General features: G+C 39.5%; 2 protein-coding genes and 1 pseudogene across 2 annotated transcripts; 1 reads left to right on the top strand and 2 right to left on the bottom strand.

The window, feature by feature from the left end:
• Window positions 1–3,971: 3,971 nt before the first annotated feature.
• Window positions 3,972–5,238, bottom strand: LOC118333962 (annotated as a pseudogene).
• A 122-nt stretch (window positions 5,239–5,360) lies between these two features.
• Window positions 5,361–11,258, top strand: LOC118333654 (MAP7 domain-containing protein 2-like; the record flags this gene model as incomplete). The annotated part of the gene is given in 7 exon segments (XM_035669393.1): window positions 5,361–5,490; window positions 5,859–6,144; window positions 6,532–6,585; window positions 6,664–6,736; window positions 7,151–7,319; window positions 7,797–8,089; window positions 8,181–11,258. Coding segments are annotated over 7 exon segments (1,013 nt in total), but the record flags the coding sequence as incomplete, so codon positions are not given.
• Window positions 11,259–11,304: 46 nt separating this feature from the next.
• Window positions 11,305–18,578, bottom strand: fhl1a (four and a half LIM domains 1a). Its single transcript, XM_035669505.1, has 6 exons — window positions 18,424–18,578; window positions 15,552–15,733; window positions 14,195–14,372; window positions 13,163–13,332; window positions 12,816–13,002; window positions 11,305–12,047 (listed from the first exon to the last, which is right to left on the bottom strand). Exons 1-6 carry the CDS (start codon window positions 18,443–18,445, stop codon window positions 11,893–11,895), a joined length of 894 nt encoding a protein of 297 aa, XP_035525398.1. The 5' UTR covers window positions 18,446–18,578; the 3' UTR covers window positions 11,305–11,892.
• Window positions 18,579–23,436: the final 4,858 nt, after the last annotated feature.

Here is a 23,436-nt window from a genome sequence, read left to right on the forward strand (position 1 = left end):
AACTCAATAGAACAAATTTAGTTTGCCTATTAAGGCCATTATGGCACTTATACACTAATTAAAACATACCTATGAATATTATATTTCATTTCTGCCAATAGATCCTTCTAAATGTTACACACTGGACCTTTAAAGTACAAATCTGTAGCATTCATCATCAAACATGAACATGCATGCAGAAAAAAGGTAGTGCTGATGCATACCAATGTGCACAAAAGAAAGACAAAATACAGTTTTCTGACTAAAGGTGGCTTTTTCTACAAACAAGATCTGCAAAGTGTGACGACCCACTCCACGGTGGCCAAAAGAACCAATAGTTTTCACTGCTGCACCCAACTTATGTGCACAAGATAAACAAATATCCCAAATAAATCCCATGGGGCCTTATGGGCTCCGTGAGGTTTCCACTGCCATCAAGTAGCTACAAACAAATTAATGCAGTTTGAAGAATTTCCGCTAGCACAGTGGTTCAATATGTTGTAATGTTGGAGAAGCTGGTCGTCACAGTGAGGAGGGCAGCTATAGATTGGAGCATGCTGCTCCGCTGGCGGCACAGATGGTGAAGATACAGGCATACAAGAACATTTTATTTGTTGGTAAACACTGTTTATTAGTTTTCTTTTATCAATACAAATGACAAAGACAAACAATGTGCCCCCCTTTCCCAGGCCTTTCCCAGTAGCACAAAGACAGGACATAAAACTGACAATAATGTCAAACAACAACTCTGCAGTGCCAAAATAAATATACAAATAAAAACAAAGAAAAAGAAGAAAAATATAAAAATAAAAACAATATGTGTACATTCTATGATGTGTCAGTTTCAACAATGAAGGTTCCTTATGTTAGGATACCTGTAATGATTGCACTTCCGAGAAATGAAATAAAGGATTTCCAGGTTTCCTCAAACACATTTACTCTATTTCTCAATGTGTAATATATTCCCTAATACCATACATGATGCCATTTTATTAACCCATTCTTTGACACCTGGCCTATTTGTTTTCCTCCAATAAAGAGCAGAAGGCTGTTTGGCTTGCAGGATACAGATACAAGGTCATTTACTGGTGATTTTACACTGCAGGGCTGTATCATGAAATTCAGGTTGTAGTTCCCATGATGCTGCTGGTAAAAACAAAACATATATGAACAAAAATCAGATACAGTGAATTTGTCATAAAGAATAATCCAAGGTTACAACAGTTAACACACAGTAGCTGAGTGCACATGTGAAGAATGGGGAAAAGGTAACTGAACCTCTGCCTAGTATTTGCACACTTGCACACTTCGCTCACAGCTGCAGACACAAACTTTGATGGTTTTGTGTTTTTTGCATTGTGAAAGTCACACTCTGGAGAAAATTGCTTGCAGTGGAAGGCCGGTCTTCCTGTGGTTGAGACGTCACTGTATGCTGAGAACAGACATTACTGTGTGTGATTGTGGAAAGAACCACAGCGGAGCGTTGGAGACATAATACAAACACACAGAGGACATTTTTCAGCCGGACATTTAGGACTAGGCTGCTAGGCCTACTGCAAGGCCTCATGATCTTCCCCACGTCACGCTATCTCTTCCTGTCACACAAGTGGTGTGAACCTCACTCCTCCACATGACTCCCCACTTCTCTCTCTGTTTCAGGCCTCCTGCTTATTGTTGTTGATGACTAACTCAGGCCTGCATCCTTCGGGTCATGACAAGAGTCAGACAACTGTCACACGTAGGGGTTCAGGAAACCAGCTGAAGAAGAGACAATCAGTCTGATCAGCTAACATTGCTGTTTCTGCATGTTCACTCACACGGAGGATGTATAGGCGTTATCGTGTGTACAGGCATTATCGTGTTGACGTTAACAATACAAGGACGTGCAAAAGCAACACAACCAAATGTAAGACAGACACAGCCGCTGTGAGGAACCTGTCAGTTTTATTTTTAGTTTTTGGTGGCTGTTTCTTACATTGTGAAAGTTACACTTTGGAGAAAATAGCACGTACTGCATCTGCAGGCCAGTCTTCATGTGGTTGAGACTTTAATTTAGTCTGCCACAGAAAGTGTGGTCTTCTAACACAGGTTAGAACGGAAGTGAAGCTCACTGGCTCACCTCACTGACATTTTTTTTTTTAAGGTTTTTTGCAAGATTAGACAGAACAGGTGAAACAAGACAAGACAGACCTTATACAGTGTGTGACAAAAGACAAAGGGAACAACCCGTTCCCCACTGAACAGCTCCCAGACCAAATGGAAGAGAGCCTGTTTGTGTGAGGAAAGAGTTTTCTTTTTCCTATATCAGCCTCTGAAACACAAACATTAAAAGAAAAGAAATCTTAATCATGTCTAAGAATTGACTTTACCTCACAAACAAACATCTAGTCAGCTAATTGACGATTGCATTCTGGTATGGAACAGTATTATGTAATAATTCGACAAAATGTAATAGATTTTCACTTCATTATGTAATAACACCGGCATTTTGTGATAAACTGCCTGATGTATATATGTATGTATGTATCAATATGTAAAAATAGATTATATATTGTGGTGGCTATGATGAAACGTTGGAGTTGTTTTTATATGAACTGCATTTTGAATAAGCTTTTTAATGGTCTTTGTGGGGATCCTTGTCAAAAGACCACTGCAGTTGTCCCTGAGTTTGGCTGTATTTGTAGATGATAACAAGCTGATCTTGTTACTGCTTTTCTGTGGCTATTTAGTCTAAGATCAGAGTCAACTATAACAGCAATGGGGGGTCATAGGAGTCTAATTTATTTGGGTTTTTTAAAGTTCAATCTAGGTTGACTTATTAAATTATTATTATGAAATTATAAAATGTATGTAGACATTTATTTAGGCTGGTTATTACACAATGCGCCATATTATTACTTTTTCATCAAGTGCAACTCCTGCCTTTTGTAATGACCACCACAACATGGAATAATTTATTACAAAACACAGAGAGAATCTGTTTATGACCAAATGCAGCAGATTGTTACAAAGTTAGACAGTGAAGTAGCACTTAAAGAGTGTTTGATGCTTATCTTATTGTTAGTATGATAAACACAATCTATGTTAAGTTATTCTTTAGCTCCAGTTATTCTGAGTTCTTCAGTGAATGCGAAGCACTTTGCAGTCTTGCAGTTTCAATGTGGATCAGATCAGAATTTTACTCTATACACTGAATCAGGACTGTCAGCACAACTGAAGAAGGGAACTAAATATTATGGCTTCATTTAGATTAAACTTAACAAATGCTGATGATAATGTAACATCCCATTTGTTTTTTCAACCTATTTCAACATGTATGGAATCCCCTGTCACACTTTCTTCTGTCATTTAATAATGTGTATTTTGACAGAAAATCTGTATAATTTAGACACCAAATGTTCACATATAATGGTTTTGGCCCTAAGAGGAGATAGACGGGAGCTGTAGCCGCTGTGGTTCGGCCTTTAGAGTGGATGGATTTACATGAGGCTGTGCAGATACCTCCCCAGTACCATAGTGTCTGTCTGTCTTTCCAATGCTACATACAGTATGTAGAGGCTGATCTATGCCTGTGTGACAGATGCCAGTAAACAACTGCTCTCTGCTTCTTTTTTTAATTACTCTTGCAGAGCTTTGATCAAACAGCCCTCATGACTTTCCCCTCAGGTGTTCAAACCGCACTGTGCCAACTCTTCCTGTCAAACAAGTAATGTGCTGCTGATGTTTAGCTAGTTAGTAGGTCCTGAGTATTTCATTCAGCTGTATTATTTATGGTTGACTGTTAGATGTTGCAGACCTCCATTTAACTCGCTATAAGAGAATGTAAACAGTTGTCGGTTTTTAGTACATCCTCTTTTTGTCAATTGAAATCATATTCCTCTGGTGTCAGTATGAAATAGGATCAAAAATCAGCATGAACAAGAATTCTGTACATTTTGCATGGGTCTCTGTTATAAAATCAGACTTTTTGACAATGTTGGTGCACCCACCAATCACACTGCTGCTGTTCCAGGTGCTTCCTGAGTCTATCTGGTGGCTGAATAAATAGCATTTGACTCCACTGTTACTTCTGACGCAGGCCCGTGGTTTCTTTGTGGTTTTGGAAGAAAAGTCACCTCTGCATAGTTCAGTTCAGCTGACACCGGACTCTGTGAATCAAAGGATTTACAGTCACTCATCTCACATCGCTGAGTGTGTGAGAAAAACAAAATAAAACGTAATAAACTTCACCTCTGTCTGTTGTGGATTCTGTTCTCCAATATGAGCTGAATGAGCGAAACAAAAATATTGCTATAACACATTTTGTTAAATAGGAAGTTGTGGATTGGTCTATCAGCTAATTCAAAAAAGGATGTGGAATTAGAATAAAAATAAGTTCAGTTACCTTTCTGAAGCTTTTTGATTTTAACAGCCAGACAAATGATGACCATTACAAGGACAACAGTCAGACTGCCCAGGATCACACTCATCAGCTTTGTTATTCCATCAGACTCTTCTACAAGAAAGATCATTCGATCAGACCTCTAGTAGCTTCAGATCTGACAACCATTTCAAAATACACAAATGACAGATGCATGGCAGAAATGTTAATGTTATACAGAAAGAACTAAAAAAATAAATGATTTGATGGATCTAAAATGTTAAACTTAAGTCCAGATCAAGTGGTTCACCAAAATTAAATGTTAATCTGAAAAGCACCAGATCTTACCTTGAACCTCTAAATACGTTGCATCGACAATAAGCAGGTTTTTGGTAATGTAAAATCCACAGAAATACAGTCCAGAGTCAGATAAATCCACTTGTTTGATTTTGAGAAAGACAGTGGAGATGTTGGATCTCATTTCAAATTTTCCACTTTGAAATCCATCACAGTATTTAGCAGGGTCAGTAGACTTGTACATAGAGGAAACACAGTGAGGCTGTGTTCTTTTTACCAGTGTGAACCAGACTGTCTGAGTGGGAGAACTGGAAAAGTTGGAGCACAGCAGTGTGACATCTTCACCAGGAACTCAGTAATTGTTCCAGTAGGCATAAATTCTAAATAGAAGCACGCCTTTTTTAAAAAATCCTTATAGGAGTACAATCAGTTTTTTTGCAGCCACTTATTCAGCTGTACAATTCTACACCTTTACTGCTAGATGCCACAAAATCCTCACACTGGTCCTTTAAGTGGATTTTGATGTAATACTTATATACTTTATTTTATATATATATATATATATATATATATATATATATTACCATATTGCCCAACCCCATGTGCTGTATGTGTATCAGGCCACTTTCTTCTCTATTCTGCTCCTGTATTAATGTCACGGCTAATCTGCGTCCTGTGACTGTGACACAAAGTGCTATCTATATTTGTCTTTCCCTCCTATCAGACTCTAAAGCCTCAACGGGCACCAACTCAGCCGCTGAGGCGGCCAAGATCCTGGCAGAGAACCGCAGACTGATGCGAGAGCAGAAGGAGAAAGAGGAGCAGCTCAGGATACAGAGGGAGGAAGAGGAGAAGTGAGTTGATTGGAAATGGTCTTATTCTTATCTCACAAATATTATTCTTAATTATTAAGTATTAATTATCTTTTACCATGTTGTCATCATTATGCATATGGCAGCGATGCATCACATATTGTAATTGCAGTAAAATTGTAGTTGTTATTAAGTCAAACCAAAGAATCCATACAGTATAGACATAGATAAGAATAATGAAATTAGCCAGTAAAACACTGCAGATTATATTTTGATGAGCTAATTTTTAGACATTGAGACTAAAATACACATACTGTTAAAATTTAAATGTCTACTTTGAGAAATCACCTGTGTTTATTTGTCAGTATGGTTTCAAGCAATTTGCTCTGCTGTTTCTTAACCATTACCAGGATAAGAAAGGAGGAAGAGATGCGTTTAGCGGAAGAGGCTCGACTGAAACGCCTGGAAGAGGAGAAGAAGCTTGCAGAGGAGAGGAAAATTATAGAAGAGGAAGAGGCTCGCCTAGCAGAGGAGGATCGCGTAAGACTGGCAGAAGAGGAAGCAGTGAAACAGGCCGAACTCCAGAAGGAACGGGAGGAAGCTGAGGCCAAGGCCCTGGAGGAAGCAGAGAGAGTCCGTCAGGAGAGAGACCGTATCATGCAGAAGAACCAGCAAGAACGAATGGAGAGAAAGAAGGTAGAATAAAGGAGACCATTCTCTTTTATTTTGGTCTCGCTTTACCATCAAGAATTATATCAAATAGTGTTTTTAAAGAACTTGAGGTTTTGTGTGACCAGCAGTACTAAATCAAAAGTCAGTCACAAACAGACACAACAATTATGAAATAATCAGGCATATTAATCACCATGAATTATTAATTTCCTACACTGCTGTTTATATTTTACGTGACATTTATTTATTGGTCTTTTCATATCAAAATCTTTTCTTTCAGTCCAACATGGCAACATATTTTAAATGATTTATTCAATGTCCAATATTTTTTCAGAATGTTTCCTCCTTGTGTAGATCCCAATTGTAAACAAATTGGGTACAAAAACATGTTGTTGTTTTTTTCTATTTCAGAGAATTGAAGAGATAATGAAGAGAACAAGAAAAGGGGAACAGAATGACTTGAAGGTGAGCTCACATCCATTCAGCGCATATGTCTCAGAGTTTCTGTGGCATGCTAACATACTGTCTGTGTCTCCTGCGTAGAGAGATGAAGGTGATGATGATAAATGCTCACAGGAGAATGAAGAGGAGGGAGAGGACCAGATGACCTCAGAAGGTGAACGTTGTCATCTTCTAGCTTTCACACTGATGTGCAGGTTCAGGATATCAGAGTGTATGAAGATTTATGCATCACTGCGTCTTCCCCTCTTTGTGTTTGTTTGCATATGCTTTACATAAATGGTTTGTTTGTGTGAATTTACATAACTCTTGATGTAACCTATGACTTGTCTCTCTCTCATGTTTATGTCAATACATGTGCGGCTACTATAAGAAAAAGGAAAAAACAATACAAAACAAAATAACACTTAAATATAGAGAGAAAAATCATGAGCAAACAAAAAACATGAGAGTCTAATGCTGAGAACAGTCTACGACTTAGTAACTGAATGATTCTGAAATACTCTCATTAATAACAATTGGTGGTAACTTACGACTTGTCTCATCCAATGTTTCTCTATTGATATTGTAGGCCAGATGGATGATATGACCATGGAGGGCGACACAGATGAGTGCGGTCTGTCCTCTGGAGAACCGGTGGAACAACGTGAGGAACCTCTGGGTAGTGTGAATGGAAAACCAGAGACAGACAACAAGGAGAATAACAATGGCATAAGCACAGATGAGCCTCAGGCAGTCAGGTATGACTTGGATAGAAGATAATGAAAGACAATAATAGCGATGTTCCATTTGATGTCAGTGATCAGTATCGGCGCCAAACAACATACTGATTGGTATCGGTTATGTTAAGCTTTATTGGACCCAGCTGTTTTAGAAATCACTTTTCAAGAAAATGAAACCATATTCCAATATTTGTGACTCATTTTAAGGATTATTTTTCTTCAGTAGGAAATATTTGGTTTGGGGCTGAGTGCTACAGACTGGGTAGGAAAGTCTGAAAGTATTGAAAGCTGGATTTAACACAGTGTTGGTTTTGGCCTTGTTGAAATGTATAGAATAACACCAACCTCATTCTTTGTTGGTCTGGATCTCTCTTTCTGTCACTTTGCAGTCTCTCACTCTGGGACAAAGTTGTGTTGTGCTGTGAGAAATTAGTCTCGTCACCCCCCTTATCACTTCCCTAATCTCACCTCCCACTACCTCTTTCCTTCCTCCAGTCCAGTCCCCAAGGGCCGCCTTGTCGAGGGCTCAGAGTTCCTAAATGAGCAGGACTCGGCCAAGGTGGGGTTGGTCTCAGGTCTAAACGGTAAATCCAACCAGTGGAGCTTTGAGGAACTCATTGACCTCAACGTTCACTCCAAGACTCGGCCCCTCATCGAGGCAGAGGACTGTAACCAGGTCTTGATTAACTGTGATGGAAGCTCAGATGGGACCAGGGTAGCCTTCGAAGACAAGGGAACCCCCGTCAACACCCTGCATTCCACTAATCAACCCATAGAAGCCCTGTCAGGTGAGGAGTCCGTTACGGAGTCACCTTTTGGGAACAAGCACTTTCTGACATTATCTTCTTAGATAACTCTCTTCTTGCTTTGTCTCTGTAGAGATTTGATGCTGCAGCCGTCGCTGAGAAGCCTCTTACTGTTGCACTCATAAAGTTCCTGTCCCGCTGAGCTCTGTAAAAGAAAAAGTCCTCGACCAGTTCCCCAACAGCTTCCTCTTTTTTTTTCTCCTCTTCCTCTTCCAGAAGAGAGGAGCACAAGGTGAAGCGGAAAGACCAACCTAAGTGCTACAATTGCACCCTAAATGATGAGGAAATAAATATATTAAAATTATATATATAAAGAAAAACGTTCTGCTTCAGGGAAATTCCGTATATTCCTTCGACATGCTCGCTTCAGGTCTCTTTCCTCTTCCTCTTGTGTCTAGTTCTCCAGTTTTTTTTTTTTTTTTCTATGTTGTGTCTGAATTTGATGATGTTTTTTAAGAGTTTTGTCTTCGTCAGGGGTGCATTGTTGTAATTTATTGATTTTGGCTTCTTTGTTATTGTAATTGTTGTTATCATATGTTTAGTCTTTTTTGTCTCGTATGAGAATATTCCAGGACACATTAGGCTGTGTAATTTGAATATGAGGTTAATACCGTGAGTTAAAGGAAGGAACGATAATACATTCTGTTGTGTCGGGGGTTGGGTTGGGACAGCATCCCAGGCTTTGCATGTGATTCATCTAAATTTACTTGACTGGCTGCTTTCCGCAGCATCCAGCAAATATGGCCTTACCAGTTTTTCCCAACGTCGAAGTTTTAAGTGTGAATATATTAAATTGCTTGTGTTGAAGCTCACACACACACAGTTTAGCAATCGTCCGTCATGTGCTTACACTTTGGAGTGGATTCTGTATTCATTCTTCACAGATCTCTGGCCCTTCAACTTCCCACACACACACACACACACGCGCGCACACGCCTCTCTCCCAGTTTCTCTCACTGTGTGTTTCCTTCTTTGGCCACTAGAGGGCTTCAGGAGCACCACTCCAACTGTTACATTAGAAGCTGATGAGTGTTGAGGTTCATCAACACTGTAGTGAATTCATATGTTAAGTCAAGTTTCAGCAGTTTGATAACTTAGGGCACATGGTCCATTTAGGTTTTGTTATTTTTTACATATGTATATAGGCTTTATGTTTACTAACAACACTTAATTGTAATTTACATCAGAATCTGAGTGAGTTTCATCCAGTTTTAGTCTCATCTTACACCGACTGCATCTGTACAACACCAGTGTTTGAATAACCATAGATGTAACATACTGCTACTCAGTTAATACACAGGTGAAGTCCATTAGTTTCGTTCATAGCTGTTTCTGATTCTCTTAAGACGGTTTGTGTTCGTTACCAAATTGAACTTGAATGTTTGATATCCAGAGTTCAACTTTGCTGAAACTAAAAATCAGATTTTCAATTATCTGGTTTTAACTAGAGCTTTACCATCACATCCGTGCACACTTTTCCATCCATCCTTCTGTCTGTGGTTCTTTTATTAGTTACACTTATTTCCCACTAACCTTCTTCGAAGATTCCAAACACACTAGCTGCTACACCTGACAAAATACATTTCAACTATTTTTTATAATATAAAATTTGGCTGTTTGTTTATAAATGAAAATACATTTCTACATATATTTAAGTGTTATTGTATTGTGTATATAATCAGTATTAGGCAAATGAAGCCATGTTTAGGATGGAGTGGCGTCAGGATGTGGATAATTGAAGTCTCTGTGTACGTGACTGTGCTGTAAGTTAGGTTTCTGTTCGACTCGTGCCCTGTGACAGGGTAGTCAGGTTACGTTTGGGCAGCCTGGAAACCCAAAATTTACATAAATCCCTCTTCCACAAAAGCTCTGAAAAACAAGGGGCCAAGTGGGGACCCACTATATGTGTCTAAAAATACAGTGTGTTTATTTGTATGTATGTTTGAGAGCTTTCAGCCCCATAACCCCTAGCCGTACTTCTGAATATTGCCTCACAGAGACTTAACATGTTGACATTGTGGTAGTGAGCGGAGTTGTTACAGCCCTTACCAACATGTCTGACCCATGATAAAAGTCATGGCTGTGCCTCTTTATGATGCTTTTAATGTCATCAAAATATGTTTTATATTATGTCAAAGGATGTGGGGGTATTGGATAATTATGGTAGGCATATCAGCTCAGGTCGCAACTGTTATTACTACTTTGTAGTATGAGGCACCAAACTAAATAAGACATGGGTCAGACTTGTTTTCCGCATTGCTTTCTGGATCTCTCATGAATTGTATTTAAAATCTTGAAATTCCCTATGCTTGAATAATCTAAGCACAAGGTTTGGGGACCTTGATTTTTGCCTTGTTGTCTGCTGGCTCTCACATCCTCTTGCAAATTAAATTCTCTTTGTACATAAAGACTTGGGGCTTTAGATGTTAGCTTTGATTACTAAGCTCAAAGAATGTAACAGACTCCAGAAACCGTCCTTCATTATTTACCATGTCTCAGAGCTGCCCGCTTTTAGCGTTCATCCATTATTCATCTAGAAAACATGAGACTCTTTGCACTGTCACAAATTACTCGCTATGTTTAAAGCATGGTTGCTAAGGAGTAGCTTTACTGTACAGACTCGTAGGAGAGTTGTGTGAAATTCAGGAAGAAAAGAAAAGCTCATTTGTCTGTGGTCTCTTCCTTCCCAGATGTTTTAGAAGTCTCATTCATAACCCAAAACTCGCCTATACCCAAACTCCCCCCAAACCTTTCCTGCTCCTCTCTCCACTCGTGAGTAGTACCTGTTGGGGGGCTGTTGTAGCTGCTGCTTGAACAGATACTGTATCTATTCCAGGTCCTGCTGCATCTTTGAGGGCTTGAGCCGACTGCTTAATCCTCAACGTCTATAACAATAGGATAGAACGGTGCCTTAGATTGAGATTTAGTATTTTTATTGTATCACAATTAACTAAGAAAGCTTGTCCTTACCTCGGCCTCGACAATCAGTCTACCCAACCAGGGCAACTTTGTGAATATGAATATTTCTCTGGAAGATTTACAAACCTAACAACGCCCTGTCCACAAATAAAATTTGTACTGTAAATATATCTAAAGTGTACTGAGATGATACGAACTGTTAAAACAATAAAGTCTTGAAAAAATACTCCCACCTCCGTGTTGTTTTCTTGCTGTAAAGAAATATACGAGACTTCAGATCACGTCCTCCTTTTTATTCTGGTTTACATTCAACTTCAAGTCTTGAATACATGAGCAGTTTATATTTCAGCATCAAGGCCTAATTTGAATTTAAAATTCACTCGCTAAACGTGTTTAGAATATTCTGATAATCCATTCAGACCATCAGATTATTAATCAAAGCTGGTATGTATGAGCAGCAGTATGCATGTAAAAAGCATATTCTCTCTGAAAGACTCCAGTAAGGCACTGAAAAGGCTTTTTTTTATCTTAAAGCTACACAGAATCATGGATTAGATTAGACTAATAGTGCATATCACAATCCCACAAAAGAAAAATCTGTTGCCATGTTAGTATCCAACGCAGAAACAAGTTGCAATAATGTATGTGTAGATAAATGATTCAAGCTAATGCGTATTTAGTTGAAATAACTTGAGTCTGTCAACTGCATAAAGAGATGTTTCACCAAAATCAACTGTCTTCACATTATATACCAATTCAGTCATATTCTGTTACTATCTCACACTCTAGTCAAATTTTATGAGAAAAATATATTTTGGTGTAATACCCCTTTAAACTGTGATCTTCTGCACAGCTGATTGTGCTGTTCACAGCTTCTTAGCACAGTCAGGGCAGTAGATGTGTTCTCCGTTGATGACAAAGCGCTTGTTGGCCAGCGAGAGGGAGCACTTCTTGCAGTTGAAGCAATACTCGTGCCAGGAGTATCCCTCGTAGTTCACCACGTTGGTGCCATGGCCGAACCCTGCGGAGACAGGACATCGGTCAGTCAGCCGCGCAAGACAGGTAATGGTTCTTTTAGATAACAGACGAAAAACCTCTTTAAAACTTTTCTCTCATTTGTCTGAACATTAAGCACAGATGGGTCATAAATTAGAAAAATATGCAGATATAAAACCTGACATTAAGGCCATTATTTGAGATTTTATTGGCCTATTTAAACAAGGAAGTGATTTCCATTTTGTGTATAAAGAAAAGCTCAGTTTAATCCTAAATGAGAATCCATCTATTAGTCATTTATTATTGCAATCTTCCTGTTTCTGTATGTTAAATTGTATGCTTGCCTGAAGACAAATTTCACATGTGTGCATGTTCAGTAGCCTAAAAAAAAGCTCATTTAAAAAAATGTAGTGGAATTATTTGGAAATTATTCTGAATTGGGGAAGTTATTCAAATAAAGTCTTATTAAAAGATTTACTTTTTCTGCCATCGGACACTGAAACTGTTTGATGATATATCACCTGTGGTAGTTGCAGCTCATCATCCAAAATATATCTTATGGCTGCACTGCAGTATGGTCTATTGAGTCATCCGTTTGAGGCCATTACAATTGTGCAGGAAACATCCAGAAGAAGAACGGAAACATCCAGAAGAAGAACAGAAACTACAAAACTGTCCTAACTGTTAATTCCTATTAATCACACCATGCATTCTGTGTACATTCAAGACATTCCTGGTATATGTTTGCAACAGAAATCGTTCTAACAAGAACATTTCTTTACTCTGCTCTGACCTGTGATTGGGTTCTTGCAGCCATGGCACTTCTTGGCCACATCAGTCTTGAAGCAGTCCACGCAGTAAACATTGTTCTCATGGGAAGTGAAGCGAGCTCCCGCCAGAGGTTTATGGCAGGTGTGGCACTTGAAACACTCAGAGTGCCAGGGCTGGTCCTGGTAGCTGATCCCTCCAGAGGTGATGGGCTTAGAGGGGCAAAGAAACACTTTGATTATGATCCTAAACACTACAGGACTTGTACCAGTATGACACTATGCTGTAGGTGATACATAAGCTCTTCCGGACTAGCAAACAGCTGAAGTACAACCACAGAACATACACAGCGTTACCATTCAGTGCTTGTACCTGCTTGCAGTGGAAGCATTTCTTGGCAAACTTCTTATCATGGCAGGGAGCGCAGTAGATGTCATCACCTTTGGTCAGGAAGCTCTGTGTGCGGATTGGCTGCTTGCATTCAAAGCAGGTGAAGCATTCCTCATGCCACACCTTGTTCTTGTACTCCACGTTCTGGGATCCTGAAACAGAAACATGAAATAAAACCAACCATTTGGGTGGAAAATTCACGGAAATGTTTCCCCCATAAGCAGAGTTTTAAAATAATTTTATTTAACACTGTCTGAAATGATCATGTGTTTTGTAACAGCTTGTTCCACTGCTTTATGATTTTCATACTGAGTATTAAAAACCAAGATCCAGTGTTTTTAGTGGTTGCTCCTTTTCATCAAATAGAAATATTCCATGTTTGTTTGGCGTATATTTTTGTTACAAAATAGAATTCGATATGTTTGGTATCTTTGGAAACGTTGGTATCTCTGCAAGAATTTAAAATCTCCCTTTGTGCTTTGAAGGAGAGGGTAAAGCAGAGGCGTTGCAATCTACAATTATACTGCAAGATGCCACTAAATCCGACACAATGGTCCTTTAATACAAATTGTTTCCAGGAATGTCACCACAGACACCAAGTTCATAAAACTGGGATCAACCAGGAATGAAAGCTTAAGGGCTGTAACTTTAAACGTTATAAAACACTATTACGTATTATTTAAGAAAATCCTGCTCCAAAACTCTAATCTGCTTCATCAGGGCTGTGTGGGTGTGTTGTGATCAGATTTAAATGACAGTGTTTGGCAACATAAGCAAAAAAGCCCTCAAATGCAATGCTAAATCTTGAAATATGTGTCATCAGATTTTTCCAAATGAGCCCCAGCCACTTCAGACCATGAGGAAGAGCACAGATAAAAACACAAATATAGAAATGTCTCAAATAAAAAAAAAAAAAAATTGTTCTAACTTAGGCAGAAAATTGTATGTTCATGTAGTACCATATCACTTAAAGTAGAAAACCAATGAAGATTCTCACTATAATAGCAAACCCACCTGGCATGACCACCTTGTAGCAGCCCTGGCAGCGGTTGCCATCCTCCCGGGAGCCACACTTGCCACACATTATCTTGCCATCATCCCGGGCGCTGAACGGCTCAGCAGCCAGTGGCTTGTAGCACTTGGCACAGCGGAAACAGTCCTCATGCCAGTAGCGGTTCTTATGGTGAAGCTCCTGAACACAGAGGGGAGGCGCTGGGTGAGCAGAGGTGCCCTCACTAATGTCCTCATGCAGACCTCATTAAGTGGAGTTTGTTTACTCATCATGTGGACTGAGGCTCGGGGCCAGAATACAGAACAAGCCCATGTGGCAGACATTAAAGTGGAGATGAAGTGAACTGGGATGTGGTGAGCCATGAAGGAGTTAGGGGGGACTTAGATGGCGGAAATGCGATATAAAGTATTTAAGCCCCACTAGTAGTAACGACACATCTTTTTCACACATTTAACTGACTGTGACTGAGTGGTGAGAGTATTTTTGGAGCAGAGGCCTCTGCTAGATGACAGACAAGTTGTATAACAGCTTGAGACTGAGAGCTTTCTGAACAGATAAGAGACGACTGGAGCAAACACACACACACACACACACACACATATACACATAAATGTATGTTAGTTTAATGTGACTTCAAAGTATTTGATCTAATTTTGTCCTTAGAAATCCAAAGAAACAACAACAACAAAAAAGAAAAATTGAGCTACTTTTATCATGATTTCTAACAAAAGGTCAGGTTAATTGTTTTTTTTGACATGACACTGCTGTCCAATGAAAACCATGTATCTCGAAATTTGTTGATTTGTTCCTTTATGGGTTATTTCTCCTGTTACCTTTAACTAAATGGACAAATAAAAAAAACATTTGTCTGGCAAAAAAAGCTGTGGTCATTTGTGTGTTTATTTTGATGCTTCGGCCACCCCACCTTTACTAATTAATCCTTAAACCACACATTGGGGGTGAATCTAGAGAAACATTCATGGGGTGGCCAGAGGATGGCATGGAGACTTTAAGGGATGGCAGAAATATATGCTGCATGAATCACAAACAATTACATATTAATATTTGTTTGGAAAAGGCCCAAAATGATGACATTTTAACTTAAAACACAACATTATTGTGGAAGAATAGAAATATCAGCATTACAAATCAACAAAACATTTGTCCAAATACCTTTTATAGTCTAATATTCTTTTTTATTAACCCTATGACTGAGTCTAAAATGTGTCCATAACATATCATTAAATTAACATTTTTAAAATTAATCTAAATTAACGTGTTAAATTTGACTGCATTTTACACTACGCTTGGGTTGCTCCCCTAGATCCGCCCTTTGACACACTAACACTGCGTTCTCACCTTGGAGTCGGCACCAATGGGGCGTTTGCACTCTGCACAGGTGTTGGCGCAGAGCTTATCGAAGCACTTGGTGCACACATGCTTCTCTTCCTTCTTCACATATTTCTTCCCATGCAGGTTGTCGCGGCAGTAGTAGCAGTCGAAGCGATCAGTCATGGTGGAGGTGAGATAACTCCTAGGACCTGAAGGAAAGAAACACAAGAGCCTGTCAGACAGTGGACCTGCAGAGCTTCTATCCTCCCTACATGGCTGGATGTTTCCATTAGACACCAGAGGGGGACAGTGTTGCCTTTTCTAACATCCCTTTGGTCGAAGCTTGCAGGTCCCATTCAGCAATGATGAATACAGTTGATTAAAGGTGCTTCGCAGCTCAGAGAAAAAAAAAAGAAAAGTCTGAAGTTCAAGCATTTAATAAGAATACAATAAGAATTTAACGCCTGGAGTTTGGGGGAAAGCACAATGATCCCCACGGCAGTTATTGTGAATGTGACCTCTGTACTTTAAGAAAAACAAAAGTATGCATAGAAATTGCACAGTAGATTTTAAATGTTTTCCCTTTAATATCAGTATCATTAGTAAGGCACAGTGAGATGCAGCTCTTAAAAGCAGCATACCGATCTGATGAGAGAAGTGTGAGTGCAGTTAAAAAAAAGAAAAAAGCAGCCCACAGATGTCTGCTTGTTGTCTGTGTGCTTTCTGGCCTCCAGACTTTTTATCAAGCTCTCCCTGGAAAGCTTAGGTCATATTTTTAGACCGTCTGACTCATTCCCGTCACCAGCCACCTGAAAGACCTCCAACCACCCCCCCCCCCAAACCGGCTCACACTCTCTCTTTTGTCTGTATTTTGGGGGGGTCATTTTATTGGCTGTTAATGTAAACACTGTAAACTAAGCTGCCTTGCTTCTTCATTCATCAACATTCCTGCGTTCCCATCACAGGCGGTGTCCGCTGGGAGCAGCCTTGAGTAGATTCCTGAAACAACTGTTGTGAAGGGTGGGGTGTGTGGACGTAATATGCTTTATCTGCATCAATCTAAAGCCTCTCTCTCTCTCACACAGGATGTCGGGGAGAGCAGCTGAACAGTGGGTGAACTTTAGCAGTGATTTATCCAGTGCAACAGATTCAGATCATTTTAATCCCGTCAGGAGCAATGGAGGAAACAATGGGAGGAATGGCATTTTGTCCAAGTAACCATAGGAACAAGGAAAATATTTATGAAAGGAGACTGCAGCTATTTAAGTGGGATGTGGTAAACAGCCGTGTGAAAGAGATGAGCTTCCCGGGGTGTGGTATGCGCCCCTGGTGTGTGTGGCTGGGTAGATGGAAGCGGGTTTGGAAGAAATCTGTGCTGCAGGGAAAAAGACTGGACTGAGCCCTGACACGCCCCACTCCGCCTAAGCTCACCTCTGTTTAGCATTTCATGGAGATAAAACAGGAAAAACACACCCAGTCAAACCTGTCAAATCACACACACACACAATGCTCGGGTCTCATTACTGAGCCCATCCATCCCAGAGGTCTATTTTAGATATGCACTCTCTATTTAAAGCACATTGACCTTCCAGAGGGGACAAACGGAGAGGGATGCGGAGTGATGACCAATGGGACTATATGCAGTTATTGTGGCACCAGTTGAGACGTGTCCAGTACTTTAATCTTTTGTTACAAACAGTATGACAGCTGCCCCCCATCAAAAAGGCATGGTATGTATCGACACTCTGCGGAGGGATTGGAGGATACCACCGTGGTCCCTTTGGGGAGCAAGAAAGGTCAACCTGAGACCAGTTTGAGAGGTGAGTCAGAGCGGTGTGAGATTAAAGACAGAGTGACCCCAATGTATATCAGCGAAATCAACACTGGCAAAAGTCTCTTGGATAATGGCAGCGTGTTCTCTAGAAAATAGGCCTCCTACAAATTCAGGTCATTTTAACATAATCACGTCTTGCTATCATGGCACAAGAAATACGCAGAATTAAACAAAAATAAAGAACAATGTAAACCCTGAAACAGGCTGTTCTCTAGCCTTTCTACAATAAGCTTCAAGAAATGAAGAATGGAAGAGAGTTCCAAATATTAGACCACAGGTTTCTACTAAGATGATCGTATAACTACAGATGCTCCGTTCATTTGTCATTCATTTGGCAGCAGAAACAGGTTAAAATCATCCATCCCAGTCAAAATGACTCATACTGAGCATGAGTAAAAACGCTGTTAGGCCTAATACATTTTCGGGCCCTCATTGTTCATTGTAATGAACGTTATCTGCACTTTGACATATTGTGGTTTAGTTTTTATCCTATAAAAAGTCTAAATCTGTATCAGTGCATCAGGATAGCACAGTACAATAGAATTAAATCTCCCCTAGATTTTTGACTTGGACATTCAAGCATTGTAGCCATTAATTTTGCAGGGAGAGGTTGTTTAAACATCAACAAAACATTAGCAAAAGCTCAAAAAGGTGCATGGACATTTGCATGTAAATTATGTTGATATATATTGTTGCTGTCTTGTGAAAAAATTTCAAATTTGGTTTGGATTGTTTTAATAGATAAACCGAAGGATTAAATGTTACTGAGAAGATTCTCCAACTTCTCAATTAAATAAAGCATTTAAATGTATTGGATTATCTCAAGTGCATTGTCATAAAGCTGAAAACAGGCCTGTTTATCTAAATGTATCCTTTCAGAGTGCCTTAAAGCAATATTATGTTGAAATCATTTTTACAAATCAAATTTTACAAATTCACTTCTTGAGTTTTGAATGGAGCCATGTCAATTAGCAGGCAGGTTTTAAATTTGTATCTGATTACTGGTAACACATTCAATAAAGTATTTAGCATCCTGTGTTGGATCATCTTTTTTCATAATTTTACCTGAGTGTTTGTAGAAAGTCATGTTTGGTTCCGGGACGAAAAGAAGAAGGAGAAAAGAAAGACAATGCAGGGACGGGAGGAGACAGTAGCATCCACAGAGGGTCAAACCCAGAGACCATATGCCTCATTACATTATGGGGGGCTGTATATACCCCTCTGTGACCCACACACCCACGACCCCACGTCCAAATCCAACCTTCGGCCCTCCAGTCCTTTTTAGGGTATGCATTAGAGAATAGAGTGGATGAGAGAGAGTATGATGCAGAGGGGATAGATTAGGTGATAGAGATTGGATTCCACTGCTGTAACATCAGAAGGTAAAAAAAAGACAGAGGGTTTTAAATGATGGCCATTGGGGATACGGGATACTCCCACTGCCCTGACATAAAATGTTTTGTTAGAGAGTTCAAAACATTTACAGATGTCATGTTGGATCACTTAACATTATAACTCAAAGGGATGACTCACAGGACGAGCAAGTTCATATAATTGACAGAGCTGAGGAGAGACAAAGTGTGGAGTGTTATATAACTGTCTTCTTATATTTCCATGACTATGTGTACATATATATATATACTGTATGTAACATTCTCCACAAGAAAATGTGGTATATGTTGAAGACTAAACTGGAAGGTGAACTAGAGTAGAATATTTTAGAGTGAGAGGGAAAAAAGTGACTGTCCGCGATTAATTTTTCTTTCTGTTATCTCAGTGATTCTTATTCCAAAACAGAATATTTCCTTTAAAGCTCCAGGAAACACCCATGAACACATCATGAATCCTCTTACCAAAAATTAATGCTGTGACAGTAAGAAAATGTTTGTTTAAAATGGATTATTAAAATTATTGGAGTATATGACATGAGGATGTCATATACTCCAATAATTTTAAATCCATGTGGTTCTCAAACCCTTCAGTTTGGAGTCAACCAACGCCCCAAAATTCGACTCAACCATTTGCTATAAGTCGGTGCACTTATCCTATATTCGTTTAACCAATTCTGGTCATTTTCGGCCTAACTTTTAGCCCCCAATGAAAAAGGACAAATAATAATTTTCATATTCCAATACTGTTTATATATGTGTAAGTTTCGTGGCCACCGTAGTGTTCATAGTATAGTACATTGGAGGACAAGTCGACAAATTCGCAGAATTTTGAAAAAGCCATAACCTCTCGATTTGTGCAATACTTGCTAACATATCTAACTTGCGTAGAATGCCACTGAAATCCTAACTGATCACTATCCCCTTTAAATAATGACACTAGTCCTTTTCTATAAATTGATGATCGAAGTTTACGGTTTAGCGCGAGAGAACCATCCATGACCATCATCCTAATCAGTATTAGAACATGGAACATCCTGTACAGTGAAGTCTTTTTCATCGTAGCAGTGGACTTAAATGTGCGTCCTCGTAGCTCAAAGTAATTGTGCACACTTATTATCCATGCGGGTGAGTTGGAGTATTGCGGACCAAATGTAGAGAGTCAGAGGTACCGGAAGCTCTTTCAAATACAGAAACTATTCAAACGCTACAGGATATCTTTTAGAGTTGGGAATGGAGAGAGGAGACTTGAAATGCCTCACGATAGAGACGTGGCTTAAGATTCGTTAAGAAGCGAAATGAATTAAGGTAGCTTTAGTCACCTCGTGGATAAACTCCAACTAACCCTCGAGCTACTGAGACAAAACCACTTTATCACTTGCGCCCTCTTAAAAGGACTCTTTCTCTGTTCCCTTGACTTATATTCAAAAAAACTTCCTTCATAATACTCCAAACATAAAAACACGAATCAAAAATGCAGTTAACTTTGCCTGTTTGTGGTAAGTGTATGTGTTAAAGCACAGTGTGTGTATCTTGGTGAATGTAAAGGGGGCAAGCGAAATGGTCTGTACTAATAAGTTAAATGACATGAAAAATTTGGATGTTAGAGGATCCCATTTCATCACAGAAGGATCTCACCGCATTAGCGATTATTGTCCTTTCTGTATAAGTTACAATATTGCTAACAACACGGAGTTGGCTAATTACTCCCAAACCCCGACTCAAAAGACCTAATTGTAACCAATGAGCACGGAAAGGCGGCGCACTGAACTTCTCCCGGAGCTTTGCAAAAAGACACCTATCTCCTCAGCGTTACATGAGTCAGAATCTGTTCTTGCGTCCCTCCAAGATATGTTCGTACACACACTTCGACGTTGGTGTGAACATTAGAGTGTGTGTCCATCTTTTGGTCGAGAGAGGAGATTTCACTTTATTCACTCTCCACTATTCCATGATCCATTTCTCTCTGGTGGTATTCATTTCTGGTTCGAAACGATTGCATGTAGTTTAAGTTGGTGTTGTGGGATCCATGAAAGGAGATGGCTAGTTGAGCAAATGAGCAATAGATGATGAGGATAGGCGTGGGGATAAGCGTGGTAGGTCCAATATCATTGGGCCTGTGCTACTGTAGACTATGAGTGGTGAGCGAGAGAGTGACAGGAAAAATAAACTGGTAGAAACCAGGTCATTATATAGGACTCAAGTAGGTTAGTTAGCAGATAAGCAACTTCAGGTCACATCAAACCGCTAAGCTACAGAGTGTTGTGTGGCCATATGGAAGGAGGCGAGCGAGAGTATAGGAATGTAGAGCAATTCAACGGGTTTGAAACAACTCAACAGATGGTATTTGCTTTTTGAGACACATATTAATTTTCAACACATTGCTCGAGTGTACATGAGTGACAAAAAATAGATAAAAGAGCAATCGCTGCGCCATTAAAAACAAGTAATATGCTCAAACAAAAACACTTTTTCAACTGAAACAAACAAAAAACTGCTGTTACCAATCAAAACAAACTAGCAGTTTTATGGTCATTTCCTATTTGCAAGAAACGTCTATCTTCTTGGTTTATACCATCATCTCTCAATGCTGCCATCAACTGCCATTCATATGCTATCTGACAAACCAAAAAGCCAATGAATGGAAAAAAAAATAGCCAAAATGTTCACTCAGAAATACTTGAATCCTTATTACATGGCTTTTGCGTTCCAGCATTCTAACTACGGTCTCATAATTTCTAGATAACAAGCCACACTGCTGACTCAGTTTCTGACCATAGGCTTCTGAAGGACCACAGTGAGGCATGTTACAATCATTTTTACACATCTGAGAAACTCATTTAAAATGATGATTATATATATATTCTTTCGCAAGTAATCACAGGATAAGTACAGGGAGAAAAGGGTCATTTTGTACAATATCCCTTAAGTGTTTTCGCCAGACTTCCACTGTACACTAACCATTTGCTTCAAAGGTTGTTTAAATTATGTTTTTTTAAGCCAGCAGGGCCCATGTTTGTTTACCCAGCAACTAATATAAAGTGCATTCTGGTTTGACCACTGATCTGCCTGCATATTAACCGGTCTCATCTGGATGTCGGTATACCTCTACCCAGTGACCTGCTGGAATGCAGTGTCCAACTCCCCCACCTGCCAGCTCCCAAACCTCGCTTTTAATAGAGCAGAAATAACTTCATCTGGAACAATAAACAAACTATAAATATAATTTTTTTTTCCAAATAAAGAATCCTGGATAAACACGTACGCAGCGAAATGTGAATAATTTCGATGTTTATATTTGAGAAAAACTTAGCGGTAAAAGCTTTAATTGCCTTGCAACTAATGGAAACAGACAAATTAATATGCCATACAGACAATGCAATATCATTAATTATTTTTTGGGTAGTTGTGTGCTGGCCATAACTAGTCTAAACCTCTTTGAGAGGTAGATTTGGCATCACTGCCGTCAACCCAGAACAGGAAATCCTGACCTGTACTTCCTGATACAAATGAGAGGAAATCGCATCAAATGTGACCTGACAACAAGCATCTCTTCACCTGTTACCTAACAGCAACAAAAAGCCTTGTCTATGTGTCCGAGAGCTCATTTCTCAACATGAATCTCGCCCTGGACATCCTAAAGTGTCTCAGTAACAATTCCCTCAAATTGGTTTATGGGCAGACAGACAGTGACAGACTGAGCCAACACTATCTCCTGTCAGGGGACCTCAGTGACTCACCATGTGTACAACACACACACCAAAAACACACACACACACACACACACACAACACCACACACACACACAACACACAGTCTCAAGACAACAGGACAGACTTGCACACTCTTATTAGTTCTACACACAAGCTTGTATAAACAAACCACAGACATAAGGTCAGTGAGTGAGAAATCAGGGTGTGGCTGCAAAGTCCCAGACACATCGAGTCAAATATGGTGGAACAAAAGGCCACGGGGCGGAGCTCTATCGAAACAGTCAACACTCCTGTCCAAAGTGATATATATGGCTTGGAGTGTTGCTAGCACACACATGCACACACATTTACACACACCTTTAAGATAAAGCCCTTCCACTGTAGGCCAGCACTTCAGCTCTCACTTGTCTCATGACTCCAAAGCCTCTCCCAAAGCATAGAAAAGTCCCTTGTGCTTGTTAGTGAGGAGCAAAATATTTTGTGTACCCCGACTATGGAATTCAGTTAAAAGAGGCACATAAAACATCACAAAACTTAAATTCTTTATGGAACAGCACATTATAATTTCTGGTGACCAATGTAAGTTTTTCCTTGCACAATTTAAATACTCAGGGAGTCAACCATGATACCCAAGTGGGGCGCGACAGGAAATTAATCCTAATTAATGGCCACACTTTTGAAATAACATACCTTTTAATGCCTTTGAGCTGGGGAGGAGGTATCAAGTATTTCAAAATCAAAAAGGCCTAAGTCCAAGTCGAAGTCACCGAGTCATTGGTGTTAAAGTCCAAGTCAACTTGCATGTCTGTTTTAATTTTGTCCCAAGTTGAGTCAAAAAAAAAAAAAAAAAAAAAAAAAAAAAAAAAAAAAAAAAAAATCTAAAGTCCATCAAATTGTGACTCGAGTATAAACTTGAGTCCCAAGTCCTGTGCACTTGTCTCCACCACTTCTTCCAATAAACTCTGAAATGGGACCAC

This window comes from Morone saxatilis, unplaced genomic scaffold, assembly GCF_004916995.1.
Source record: "Morone saxatilis isolate NCDOM2014 unplaced genomic scaffold, NCSU_SB_2.0 Contig22, whole genome shotgun sequence".
NCBI classification, from domain to species: Eukaryota; Metazoa; Chordata; class Actinopteri; family Moronidae; genus Morone; species Morone saxatilis.